A 14414-nucleotide genomic window follows, 5' to 3' on the forward strand; every position below is an offset into this window, starting at 1 on the left:
TTGTGGGATACAGTAGGCGAGGTAGACTGGTCCGATAAGATTTTCTCCGAATCAGTACGACGTATTTTTGGCATACTCCACATTTTGCTTTTGTTTTGTTTTAGTACTGCATACTACACACTACGTTTTGGCCAAATCAGTATGTACTGCTAGTAAAGTATGGCATTTCAAACACAGCAATAGACTGTATAAAAAGATGGACGACATGACAGCTCCCTAAAAGTGAAGCCAAAACATTTCGAGCGCCCCCTGCTGACTGGCTGCAGTATTGGTCATAAAGCCTGCCTCCTCCATGTTAACAGATGAGAACATCTATCCATTATCTATACCGCCCCCCCAGCTATCCCAGCTGTCATTGGGCGAAAGGAAAGTACACCCTGGACTGGTCACCAGTCAATCACAGGGCTGACACATAGAGACAGACAACCTTTCGCACTCACACCCACACCTACAGGAAATTTAGTGTCACCAATTAACCTAACAAGCATGTCTTTGGACTGTGGGAGCAAGCCGGGGAACCCACGCATGCACGGGGAGAACTGTGCTCTGCACAGAAAGGCCAACTTTGCCCAAACCGTTGAACCATTGAAGTTTCCATATCTGTGAACACAAAGAAGCTGTTCTGCTGTTAAACACGCCGGTGTGTGTGATCTTTGCCGTTTTTTTGCGTTTAGTGCATGTTTTGGTTAGAGGAAGTGGCTATGGCGGTTGCATCGATCTCTACTACACAACTCTGGCTCCAAATGGCTATTTTGGTTTCAATTCTGTACAATGAGAGCAGATGGAGATGCGTCGTCCATCTATATATTTACAGTCATTGATCTGATGAGCAGAGTCACCCCGGCAAAACAAAATTTATATTGCTGGAAGAAATAGTTTAAACCTTCACATAAGTTTCCTGTCTGAAATGTAAATGTTGAAAGAATAAATCAAAACTTATTTGTCTTACAAATGAAAAGATGAACTTTTGCTTTGTTTGTATTTTCGTAAAAATCTGTCACTCTCATGAGTTAGGGCTCAAGACACAACCGTCTCAAAGATGCCTCAATAAACTTCATATTTTCTCGTTTTGATAATTATTAAAGTTAAATAATAGATTAAGCAGAGTTCCGTTTGGGTGTAGATGATCATAAATTATTTGAGTAGAGTTTACGAGGAAAAAGGGTTTTTGCGTTCACTGAGGTTTCAGTCCCAGTTGCAGACAATGAGCATTTAGCACTAATGTCCTTCCATTATCCTTGTAATGAGTATTGTGGTTTTCTGTTCATTCAGTTCAAACTATTCTTCCTATAAATACTGACACGGCACAAGTTCCTCCCACTTTAAAAGACGCACCCACCCACCCAGACACCCACCCACCTCGCGCACACGGTGTCCCTATGCTCACATATGCTCACACTGACATGCAGAACGTTGAAAGCAGACATTTGAGGCTAAGCTGTTCCTACTGTAGCATAGAAGACAACTGGATATTGCAGGGGAAAAGGAGAGGAAAAAGAGAAAGAAGAGAAGGGGAAAATCTTAGTGGCAGAAAGTGGATATGAAGAAAGAAAAGTAGAAGTCTTTGGAAAGAGTGGGATATAGAAAGTGAGTGAGACTGAAAGCAGGAGTGAGTGAGTTTACAGGAGCAGAGCAGAAGAGAAGGATGTATCTGTACTTTACCTCACACATGGACTCAAAAACAGCCCGGTAAGTCACAGTAACACAGTGTGTGTGTATGTGTGAGTGTTTGTGTGCTGAAGGGTGTCGCTCTAAATTGAGTTTATATTACCTTCCAGTGTTCAAGGCTAAAGGTGTCAGCTTGCAGTAGCAGACTGACAGAGTTAGAGACGTTAGAGTGGGGGGAAAAAAACAAGCTGGATGTGTCAAGGTGATGAAGTCAGACAAGTAAATAGTCCCAGAACTCAAAGCACTTTTTCAGCGGGGAGGCTGCAGAGCCAGATCCAAAGTTTACAGGAGAGTTCCAGGGAAGCAGAGGCAATGAATCAGGCTCAGGCTGAGCAGGATAGGTTAGCAAAGGAACTGAAAGCAAACAGGATGTAAAAACTAACAAACCTTTATGTTTACCTTTGGTGAGCGTATTAGCTCTATTTCGGTTTCTGTGGGACTATTTAGAGAGCAGCTATTAAAATGTGTCCAATTCCTTTAAATGTACACATTGTTCAGTTAGACTTACTCAGACGGACTATGTAATCATGTTTGTTTTCAGGGGCACTCTTGATAGCAATCATTTTAGTATGGAAGAAAAAAAAAAAAAGGTATTAGTTAAATAATGTATATGCCATGTGCAGAGGAAAATTCACAAGTTTGCATATCAGATCAACTTTATCCAGGAAAATAAGAAAAATGGCTTAATATCAGAGATGTATTGACAGGAAACTTTTATGAACTCATCCCGAGCAAAAACTGTCTACCAAACTGCACATAAGCAGATTTCCACACTGCATTAATGTAGGTCAGAGCCAATAGTTAGGTCACACTGATAAAAGGAAAAAGGAAATTTGTGTAAGATAAGGTTTAAAGGAAAAACCAGCTGATGCAGGAATCTAGACATACATACAGTGCATATTTTATAGAAGCATGTACCATTTAACACCCTCTTAAATGGCTGTTTATCTAAAGCCAGAGTTGTGATAGGTTGTGGTGGACAGTGTTAGCACTGTTGCTACAGTAGCTAATGATTGTGTATGGATTGGAACAGGTTTTTTGGGTGTGTCATTAATCTGTAATCTGCAACCAGTTTGGCCTGGGACCACTAAGCCTAAAATAGCTTGTCACCATATATCTGTTGCCTTTTTCCTACCTCAATATAACACATAGACCTATATTATTAGCTATAAATGCATAAAGAAAGCTTAGTTTCCTATTTAATTTAAATTAGTTTGTAAGGCTATAGAACCAGCGAATGTATGTTTGTGTGTGTGGATTTAGTTTTCAGTGAAATCATACAAACCAAGTCAGTGTTTTCATCAAGCCAGTTTGCTCATCATGTCCTGCTTCTGTCACACTTGTCTGTCTCTATTTCTTTGTTTACCTTTTCTTTCAATGTTTGTTTACTTGAGTAGTGCACACACTGGCTGACATTCAGTAAATAACTTTACTGTTAAATAAATACCCAATAGGACACTTCATAACTAATGCACATCACATGTATTCAACTTAACTGTGTCATAAAGTACAGCTGGGTGCTGATGGCATCACTGTGGTAACTTTCAGTCAAGACAGTTAAGGAGCAGCTGTATGGTAGCATCTGGTATTGCTATGGCATTTGATACCAACTGACATGCTTAGGCTACTGCCAACAATGACATGTAACTTCAGGGTGGTACCCGTCATCTGACATCACAGTACTGACTTCATTGATCCTAACAGAAGTTGGTCTCAGAAGAAGTCCCGGTTGGTTCAATGTAATCAGTCTGAGCCTTGATACAACACTTTAAATGTATTGATTACTACAACTTGGGCCTTATTTTTGTAGATTTGGCCCTCGGTTCACCTTTGATTACATTTTACCCACCAGTGTTAATTGCTAAATTTGGAATAATTTATTCAACAAAGTCAGAAGGGTAAAAAAATAAGGTTTAAATGTAAATTATCATTAAAACATCCACCATGGGGTGCTGGTTTAGCTCAGTTGGTAGAGCAGGTGCCATATGTAGGCCGGTGGTGGGCGGCTATGGCTCAGTGGTAGAGTCGGTCGTCTCTCAATCGGAAGTTTGGGGGTTTCGATCCCTGACTGCTACAGTCACAGGTTTCCATTGAATCTGGTTCATTCAGAAAAAGGTGGGACCGTAAAAATCCTTAATGTGAGTATCACAGAGAAGTTACTGGAGTTATTTCAGCCAAAAGACAGTATGTATAAGCTCATATTGAATGAACATGTGCTACCACAACTTAAATAACACAAATACTCCACATTCTTGCAATACTACACCCCAGTGACCTTTAACACTCTAATGTGAAAAACTAAACTATGTCAAACCAAGTATGCTCCAGCTGCATTAAGGGTTAGTAAAGACATGCTTAAATTCAGCTAGGTACACAGCATGTAATCTGTTCTGTCTGCTCCAAGCCACAGTAAAAGGTTGCCTCCATTACACATTTGTTTATAATTAAATCTGCTCTTTTGCGAGTAAAGCAGGGCTAGTAAACAAAGATTACACATGAGACATGTATTAGATTCCCCTACTGCTATGACACTGCTATGAATCCATCCAGTTCTTTTCATATAGTAATCTGAACTGATCTGCATTGTCTGCTGTATTGTAAGAAAAATACAGGTTGGTTGGGTAATTTGGCCTTTTAAAGCTTTAAGAGCAGCTTGGTGTCAGATATCAACGCCTGAGCATCGATGTCTGTCAATATCTGCGCCTCAGATTATCTTCTCACTCTTTAGAATTGCACCTCAGTTCCTGTGAAAGAAGCTCAAATTCTTGGCTGTCCCACTTTTATTATCTTTGGCCCCATGAGTTTATATACTATTGCTATCTTTTACAGCCATCTGGAAGTAAAAGACAGAAACAAGCCACTGGGGAACACAGATGGAATGAACATTGGTTCCCTTCAAGTGAAGACAAGAAAACCAGCTAGTAGTTTGATCATATTCTTCATGAACTGTGAATCTCACTACTAAGCGGCTTCTCTGGTATTCCTGGCAGAGTCATGGGAGGCTGTGACCTTTGCCTACCTGTGGTTGAGCCTGTGTGGACCGTTGTAAGATAACATTACAATCTACTCTGCAGGCAGGCCTGTCCAGACTTCTACAGCCAACTAATAACTACAGCAGAAGTTATTCTATAGCATCAGCGTTCTCAAAATGTAAAGTCATTTAGAAGTTGGTTAAAAAAATGTCTTCAATTAATCAAAATTAATTAAAAACACATAATATTATTAGAGAAACTTAGCTTTGTCCACGAGCAGATAAATTATAATGGATGCAGAAGGAAGTATTAAATAAGTACACACAGGTGAATGTATTTTGAATGGCACCCATGCATGCTTGTTACATGCTTAAAGTGCCATCAGTTTATAAGTTGGGCTACGTCTGTGCTAGCTTCCTACTGAAGGACCTTGATATAGAGGAAAATCACTATAACTTTTTTAAAGGATTCGTACATGTGACTCATAGTTATTTGTTTTAGTGGATGAAAGCCTTTCTAAAAGTTAGTGTTTCTTGTTTATTTCGACTATAAAGCTACAGAAAACTCAAACAGTAGTGTCTTTTTCTCCTTCTCACAATTAATAATATTTTTTGTTGTTTCTTTGGGTAGAAAGATCTTCACCGTACAGTAGGCTGCATTCTTATAGTTATTCTCTGTAAAATTTGATCATATGCACTTTAAGTATCTCCAAATATTTTACCTCATTTTAGGCTATAGGCTATGTGTGTCACTTAAATAGTGATCATCGCCCTCAAAAGCTACAGAGAGGCAAAGCTTACACTTAGAAGTGTGTTATGGTAAATGGTACATGGACTGGATTTATATAGCGCTTTTCTATATAATGCCACCGGGAGCAATTTGGGGTTCAGTGGACACTGAAGGACACTTCAACATGTAGCCTTACGGAGCTAGTGATCGAACCTCCAACCTTCCGATTGAAAGACGACCAACCAAAAGACGACCACTAGGCCACAGCCGCCCGTTGATGGCCTAGAATGTGGTTTAACGTCACACTCGGAAGAAGTTGTTTCAACAATGTTGGAGAGAAACATAGATCTGATTAACACTTGAATCAGTTCTCAAAACAACAACAAAAAAACATGACTAGGTCTTAATAACCCTATCCTTATTCTCAAGTAACAGTAAACAAAAAAGGCCTCCTGTGCCGTAGAAGGTTTTTCCCTTTAAAGACCTTCTAAACTACAAGCCTTTTTTTCTGACATGGCTTCATGTTGCATAGTTCCTTTTGAGTATGTAGAGTAGTCAACTGGTAATATATGAAAATGTTAGGATCACATCTCGGCATGTAAAAAGACAGTGGATACTCTCATGGCATGTTTAGTCACAAGACCTATGGGTGTCAAGGCTCGGCTACATGTTGTCAGAGCTCTCCATTGTTGGCTGACCCCAGTGTTCAGTCAAAATATGCTGCTGTGGAAATATGTGTTCAGCCTATTGTGCGTTAGCATTGCACAGACGTCAGCAGCTTCTCTGCTCAGGGGCTCTGTTCGGGCTTAAGCCCCTCTATTATAGCTCTTTGTGCTGGGTCGGCACTTATATTCACAACGTCCTGCGCAGAGTTCAAGACAGTTAGCCGAAATGGTGGGCACGCTCAATAAACAATAGGGATTTTTGCTGTGAAGGGGCCAGTGTTCCTAGGAACCCCCTTGCGGGTTTTGGTTGCAAAACTGGCAAAACATTTTTTAAATACCTAATTTACACGTAAATACATTTATAGTCACAAATAATGTTGTTTCTACATAAAAAAGGGCATACAAAAGTATGCTAATGCTAGTAGAGGTCCTCCCAGGGTCCCTAGCTTTCTTTAAAAAATGTACAGTAAAATCTTAACAAAATTTACCATCCAGTGACATACTCAATATTAGCCTACTCAATCATGACACTTAAAATGACTGCAATATTATAGAACTAACAAACTAAACTGAAATAATTCATTTTTTCAATTAACCTCTTATGCTGACTTATCTGCAAGTTAGCTGCTACAGCTAGCATTAGCTTCATAGCCAACCATAACAGACGACTCTACAGCCCTGAAATCTGACGGTCATTAATCAAAGCTGTAAAAGGAAAAAGCTGAAAACAGAACAATTTCATGATGGACTTAAAAGTTAAAAGGTGGAGTAAACCATGTCGCGAGACTGCAGCCTAATTTGCAGCATGTCTTCATTCTCTCCTAGAATTTTCCTGTCACTCTTTGTCCTGTTATATCTTATTAATAGAAAAAACTGTTTTTGTTTTTTAAGTCACAACCTCAAACATGATATTTCAACTTCTTTTCTCCAACAAATAAAAGCTAACGGCTAGCTGCCTGTCTAAAACTGAAACAGGCTCACATAAATTGTTGATGCAGTGTAGGACACCACTTTGTTGTGTTCGAGAAGACAGTCTATTCTCCATTGTTTCAAATTTTCATATGTTAAAAAAATGTATTACAACAATCTTGAATTAACAAGAAACCATTGGAGTTTAATTTTTGTGGTATGGCTAATTCAGGGCATTAATTAGTTATAGCTAATAATTTTGCAAGTGAAAGTTGTGGACTAACCTTTGAATGCCCTGACACTGATGTAAGTTATGATGAAACTGTTCATTAAAGCTCCTGTGAGGATCTTTTGGTTTGTGTTGATTTTGGCGCCCCCTGTGGACAAAGTGGAACCTCTTACTGCTTTGCTGATTCTGTCCTGTACATGCTTTAGTGGTTTTTTTTAACAAAAAATCTCATCCTGCTTTCTTTAACAGTCATATGTATCACTCACTTTAATTTTTGCCCTAGAAAATGTAAACAAAGGCAGTGTGCAGATAATCGCTTCGTCCGACACCTACCCCTGCCAGCGGTTTCAGTCATTAAAAATAACTACAGAGAAATAATCAGTCTTGTCGCTGATGGTTTGGTTTGCTTTTGTAGCTCATATAAAGTAATCAGAATTCATTTTAGTCCGTTTCATAACCAGCGAGAAAGTCCTCACAGGAGCTGTAAGTCATCTGAAAATAAGCCCTCGCTATTTCATAGTGGTTATGATACGATAACCGTTAACTTTTCAGCCATATTGAGCCATTAGTTGTTTTGAGATCACAGAAGCAACTTCAGACAAACTAGCATTAGCTTAATAAAATTAATGTTAAAAACACTTTTTCCAACGTGCACTCCTGGATATCTTAAAATGTTAACTCTTCAGTGCTTAAATGTACAAAGAAGATGTTCAGTGTTCACCCAAACAATGGCAGGAAAGGTTAGATGAAAAGGGAAAACATTCTGGATGACATGTCCCACATCAACACAGCACATGCCTAAGCCAAGAGAGCAAACAGGACGCCCTGTACCGTCACTTTGTGAACAGTCACATGCAAGTGACACAGCTGATAAAGCAATTTGCATTGTTCAGCACTGTTCCTGATAAAACAATGATCTGCACTGAGCTTGACCCCTGAACAATGTAGTGCAGGGTTAATTTAGATGAATTTAGCACTTGTTGTTATGACTGAGTTTAACTGAGTTACAGTACAAAGTAAATATTCATATCCATTTTCTTTCCAACTAAATATGAGAAGTGTCTCACTCAGATTCACCCAACCCCAACTTCGGAAGTTATATTTCTAACTGTTGAACTCAGTGTACAGTGGGGAGGTGGACTAGTTGAATTAGTCAAACCACTGAACAAAGAGCACTTTGTTATTCAGTGTGGGTGCCCCTGTTGAAGTTTGGGTGACCAAGTGCATGTTATCAGCAGTAGGGAGGATGAATGAAGTCGGGCAGTTAACGGTTTCCTGATATATGTTTTCTAAAAGCAGATTTGCAGGAAAAGCAACAACAAATCATTAATTATCTTCTGAGCAAACTGGGTCAATCTTCTCTACTTAAAGAGCCTAAATTGACTCATAAAATACGTATCTTGACTGCAGTAGAATTAGACGATATGAACTGTGATCTTATAAGTACTCTTAAAATGAGATAACTTTAAACTGACACTTTTGTGCCAAAGCTATTTTTTATGAGTAATTAGTTATATCATATATGATGATCGTTGGTAGTGACCATGGGATACTGATTTGAGAGATACTGGCATGAGACGCACTACAAGTCCAGATTTACTTCCTAGCTTAAGCTTAAACTAAAACTTATGTACTAAAATCACTTGTTTTTCTATTATTTAAACCGCAACTGCTGTGTATTCATCTGAGAGCTGAAGACTGAACACAGTCTCTGCTAGGCAGGAAATCTAAATCCAAATGCTATTCCTGTGTGCTTCCTCAGACGTGGAATGTGTTACAAATTCGATTTGGTCAGCAGAATCTCTCCACGTCTTCAAAAGTCACTATGTGACCAACTTGTTCTGAGAACTCTGTCACCTCTACTCATTCCTCTCTCTCTCTCTCTCTCCCTCTCTCTCTCTCTCTGTAGTAATTTGCTATGCACTAATGTATTGCTTCAACACTGTGGGCCAAATCCTCCTGAGCTATGTTTCCTGCATTATATGTTGAGTAAAAAAGTTTTGATATCGACACATACTGGAGAAACATATATGCCAATACCCATATCAGTGACAGGCCAACATTAGCCAATAATGTTGGCCTACCAACACATCACTACTCTGCAAGGTAGCTCTCTGCCAGTTTCTACTAATTATTGGGAGACAGGAAGAATACTTTACACTGCCCTTAAAGAATACTATAGATATGTTCAGAGGATACTTGTGATATCATAGTATATCAATATATTGATACACTACTCCACACTTTAACCCCCATAGAAATGTAGAAGGGAATATCAATGGGAAATCTTGGGTTCACCAGATAGCTAAAAAGCCTATCTGTGATATTTGACTTGCAAATGGAGATACAAAACAAGAAAGAGCACAAATAAAGCTTCAAGTGACATTTAACTCAAGCCAAAAAGCCTAAATACACAGCTTCCACATGCCACAGGGAAAAGGGAAGGACAAGAAAATGGTTACCTGTGCGCAAATGTGACGTGGTGACGCAAGCACCATCCTCAGCTAATACAAACGACCCGCAGTTACGGTTAGTTAAACGGCGACTACTTCCAGTTATCATGTCCAGCTCGCCAACGGTTACACTTTTAAAGTCTTCTGCTCCATAAATCAGGTTTCTACATACCTTCGGTGAGTTGAACATTACGTGAAGTTTCTGTTTTTTCAAGCAGGGTGCGTTGTCTCCATGCGCTGATCCTGCTGTGAGTTGCCATCAACTAACTGATTGATGTAGCCGCCGGGTAGACTAAAGTAGCTGGTTTAAACAGGCGGTGGGCTGCTTTTTGTTATCTTTCGTTAAGTTAAAACAAAAAGTTTTTAGCAGTGTGCTGTGCGCTTAGCCAACATGCGGAGTGACCTGTTTGCAGATTTATTTTGCTTTTTCTGACTCACTGTTACACGGTGTCACAGAGGAGGGGGAGGATCAATGCAACCTAACTCACCTGTTTATCCTCACATATACTTTCTGCCATGCATTAATGTAGTACGTAATTTTATATTTATAGCCTTGTGATGGTCATACTTTACGCAGTAACACTGTGAGCATTCGTGTTAAATACGCCAACAAAGATCATGCACGAACCCCCACCACTATTTTCTTCTGCATCTGATAAGATTCAAGCATCTCTTTTGTGGTGGTGTTTATATTGTGAGGATTTGCATAACAACAGTCATTCGCAACAAAAGAAAAACCTGTAATGAATAACGACCCCCACTGCTAATTACTGATTTAAATTGTCCAAACAACAGTCAAAAAATGTATAATTAATAAAAAGAGTAAAAGACAAACACTAAATCTTGGAATTTTAGATGGAATTGTAACAAGCAAATATATGTCATTTATTCTTAATAAATGACAAACAATTTAAACTAATCAAGCTAAAATGCAGACCTATTCATTTGCTGTGTGTTTGCACTTATATGTATGTATGTATGTATGTATATATATATATATATATATATATACACATAAGTGTGTGTGTGTGTGTGTGTGTGTGTATGTATGTATATTTATACACATACACATATACATACACATAAATAGACAGGAAACCAAAAAAAAAACTTTGGGCTAATTAATTACTGTTTCAATGTGTTGCCCGGTATAATGCAGAATCTTGTCTATATAACTCTAATCTTGTGTCTCCTTTTTCTCAGGTGCCATGTGTTCCTGTGACATGCTGACCTCACAATAACCAAGAGAAGGAGAAATACAGGAAGTGAAGGAAAGGAGCAAAACTAACCAGGAGTTCTCAGGATAGAAGACCAAAGCGCATGTTGAATATTTTGATCTGAAGGAAGGACACTGAGCTTTTTGGCAGTCTGATCGCTATGAAGGAGTGGAGCTTTTGCTTTACACAGCGGAGGAAGATCAGTAACGGTGCACCCAGACTGCTGAAGAGCCTGACAAAAGCCTACTGGACTTGACAACATCAAAAAGAAAAACCAGTTTGGAGGACAGGAGGGGGAGAGGAAAGAGGATACGTGTGAGACGAGGCGGACAACAGCAGGTAAAGCAGAGGAGATATTAAGGAAGATGATTGGATGGATGAAAGGAGCGCTACAGGCAGACATGAGAGTCAAACGAGGTGTCAAACTTGAGAGTAAAAGGAGGCAGAGATAAAATTAAAAAACTTTACAATCAGAAAATAGGAGACTGATAAGACAGACTAGACACAGATCCAGGAAAGTAGAATTCTATGCAGATCCGGGGGGATACATGCCATCAGTATTGAGAGAGAATCAGAAATAAGCATTAGTCGCAATGTTCATGAACTTCCGCCGTATCCACAAGTGCCAGTGTGTGCAGCTGCTGACCACAGGCCTGGTCCTGTGTGTGGTGATGGTGTGCTGGGAGGAGCTGGACCACCACGTAGTCAGCCACATGAAGTCCTACACCTACCGCTACCTGGTCAACAGCTACGACTTTCTCAATTCCTCCTTTGCCATCACTACCAACGATCAACAAAGAAAGAATGGTCCTAACAGCCTTAATGGGTTAGTGAACTACCCATACGTCATCAACCACCCGGATAAATGTGGCGGTGTTGGTGGAGACGGGAGAAGCTTGCATGATGTGCTCCTGCTTCTGTTTGTGAAATCCTCACCAGAGAACTTTGAGCGGCGCCAGGCCATCAGGGACACATGGGGGAATGAGAGCTTTGTCTGGTCAGAACTGGGGGAAAGCGTGAGGATGGTGTTCGCCTTGGGTGTGCACCCGGATGTTGGGCGGAGATCCAGGGTGCAGAGTGCGCTGCTTGAGGAGGACAAGACCTATGGAGACCTGATCCAGCAGAACTTTTTGGACACCTTCCACAATCTGACTACTAAACTGATTATGCAGTTCCACTGGGGCCACAACTACTGCTCTCGGGCACACTTCTTCATGTCTGCAGACGACGACATTTTTGTCCACATGCCTAATTTGGTGAAGTACCTGCGGGAAGTCCTGAGTAGCCAATCAGGGGCTAAGGACTTGTGGGTGGGGCATGTACACAGAGGAGCCCCTCCCATTCGCCGTAAAGAAAGCAAGTACCACGTTCCATATGATCTGTACCCCTGGCCATCCTACCCAGACTACACAGCAGGAGCCGGGTACGTGGTTTCAGGGGATGTAGCCACTAAAATCTACCATGCAACTCTGGCGCTGAACTCCTCCATGTACATCGACGACGTCTTCATGGGGATTTGTGCTAAAGCCATGGGGGTCTCTCCTCAGGAGCACGTGTACTTTTCAGGGGAGGGCAAGGCTCCGTATCACCCTTGCATCTATGATCACATGATCACATCGCACGGACACGCCACAGATGTGCGCTCACTTTGGCAGGCAGCGACAGACCCTGCAGTTCACAGCCACTCCAGAGGATTTATAGGTAAATTGTATTGCACAGCTGTGAAGGTGATGCTGCTGTGTCGGCCTTATTACCAGAACACGTACTCCTGTATGGCTGCTTTTACATAAGTGGTTTCATGACACAGGGAGGAATTAGAAGTTAATGTACCACACAAAAACTGTATTTGCTATTTTGTAATAAAGATCAGAGCTCTTCTGGTAAGCAAACAGACCCACTGTTCTTGAGTCATGGCGTGGACGCTTTCTGGGATGGAATTTGCAAGAATCCTCGCTGTATTCCAATTAAAAGCAGAAAACATAATTCTATTCATCGAAATCATTTTTAGATCACAATATCAGTGAGAAAACTCATTTTGTAAAACCTTTTGTAAAGCTCTGCTCTGACTGACTCACATTTAGCTGACAAAGTGCCACAGACGTTTCCTATTGAAACACCAGTCATGCAGTTGGTGAAAACTACATCCTGTCAGACTTTGAGTTAAATGATGCCAGATGAATGAATTTCCCCACCAAGGTACAGACAGAACCAAACATAGAAAACGTTTGGAAAAAGTAGCAGTGTATTTTCAGTCTCTACCAACTCCTGACCTAAAATATATGCCTCTCAATCATCATCTAATCATCAGAATTGAAGAATGTGAGATTTTCTTCTCTCCTTCCATTCTGTTTCTGCTCCTCTGCCACACTCTGCCCCCTTTTTTCCTGACTCTCATCTTTTCTTTCTCACCACTGCAGTTCTGCTGTATCCTGTTACTCCGTGGTTTTTATAAAAAAAGCTCTGAGACGGGCTGAATCACCAGTAGCATGCAGGGCTTTTGGCATCATGGCCTTATATGGAACCTTTTTTTACAGCTCAGAGAGCTCTTTATTGGAGCCGCACATGGGAAACATACTTTACTGAAACTAGGAATCGGCTATGTTTTCAACAAGTGATCATAAGTGTGTATGTGAGTGGTAGTGCTGTCAATTGACTATTTTCCACAGCTTTTCACATGTGAACAGGTCAATCAGTTCTCATACCCAAAAACTATATAGGACATTTGTTTTCCAAAACAATTCATATGACTAATCCATAAAATGCTCAGTCAGCAGTTTCTCTGATTAGCACTACTACAGCTGAATAACAACTGATGCCAAAATGTGCAGAGGAAAGCATTATAGTTGAAAACAAAGCATTTTCTGTTAGATTTAAAGCTACCAGACATTTATTCACCTCACAAATAGAAGTCTGTGTTAGAAAATATTACTTAAAGAATCTGTTGTCAGTATGAATGAGTGTAAACATCTATGTTAGTATGTCTGTGAAGGTTCTCAGTCATCCAGGGCATTTGGTTGAAGTTCTTGAAGATGTTTCACCTCTCATCCTAAAGGCTTCTTCAGTTCTTCTTCATGAACTGAAGAAGCCTTTCGGATGAGAGGTGAAGCGTCTTTAAGAACTTTAACCAAGTCCAGTTGCCTTTTGGATAAAGCTTAGAATCTATGTTAGTAAAACCTTTGAAACCCCTTTCACTGGACTATCGCTGCAATCAGATGGATATAACACAATAGGCCAACCTAAATGTCAGGTGTAATGCATATTCGAGTAGGAGGCCACTGAGGAAGGTTAAGTCTTGTGAAAAGTATCAGGCTGCTGTTTTTTGTCTTGTGTTGTGGTGCTGAATGAAGAGCAGTAGCTATAACATGTTTTAAAGGATGTCACCTAATGATAATTTTCTGCTCAAACCTTGTAGTGCAATGAAAAGAGAATGTGTAAAAATATCATGGCATATATTAAGCGTGTGAGTTCACTGCCCAGTGAAGTGTCCCCTGAAGAGAAAAAATATTGCGGAAGACAAAAACAACTGATAAAGCTAAAACACTGATGAGACTGTACTGTAATGTGACTCAAGA

The 14414-nt window shown here is 40.2% G+C and overlaps 2 protein-coding genes across 2 annotated transcripts in view; one reads left to right on the plus strand and one right to left on the minus strand.

The window, feature by feature from the left end:
- The window catches only part of mcf2l2 (MCF.2 cell line derived transforming sequence-like 2), a 123907-nt gene that overhangs the window by 59373 nt on the left and 50120 nt on the right, over positions 1 to 14414 (minus strand). The gene's annotated exons all lie outside the window — the stretch shown is intronic.
- Positions 1412 to 12710, plus strand: b3gnt5a (UDP-GlcNAc:betaGal beta-1,3-N-acetylglucosaminyltransferase 5a). The gene is made up of 2 exons (XM_069679498.1): positions 1412 to 1689; positions 10829 to 12710. The coding sequence occupies exon 2, from the start codon at positions 11436 to 11438 to the stop codon at positions 12630 to 12632; it is 1197 nt and encodes a 398-aa protein (XP_069535599.1). The 5' UTR covers positions 1412 to 1689; positions 10829 to 11435; the 3' UTR covers positions 12633 to 12710.

This window comes from Semicossyphus pulcher, unplaced genomic scaffold (genome assembly GCF_022749685.1).
Source record: "Semicossyphus pulcher isolate SPU_LCO1_2020_fin unplaced genomic scaffold, fSemPul1.0.p SCAF_4, whole genome shotgun sequence".
NCBI classification, from domain to species: Eukaryota; Metazoa; Chordata; class Actinopteri; order Labriformes; family Labridae; genus Semicossyphus; species Semicossyphus pulcher.

What these genes read in the sequence shown, in the direction of transcription:
- b3gnt5a (XM_069679498.1), top strand. Translation starts at nt 11,436, where the DNA reads ATGTTCATGAACTTCCGCCGTATCCACAAGTGCCAGTGTGTGCAGCTG.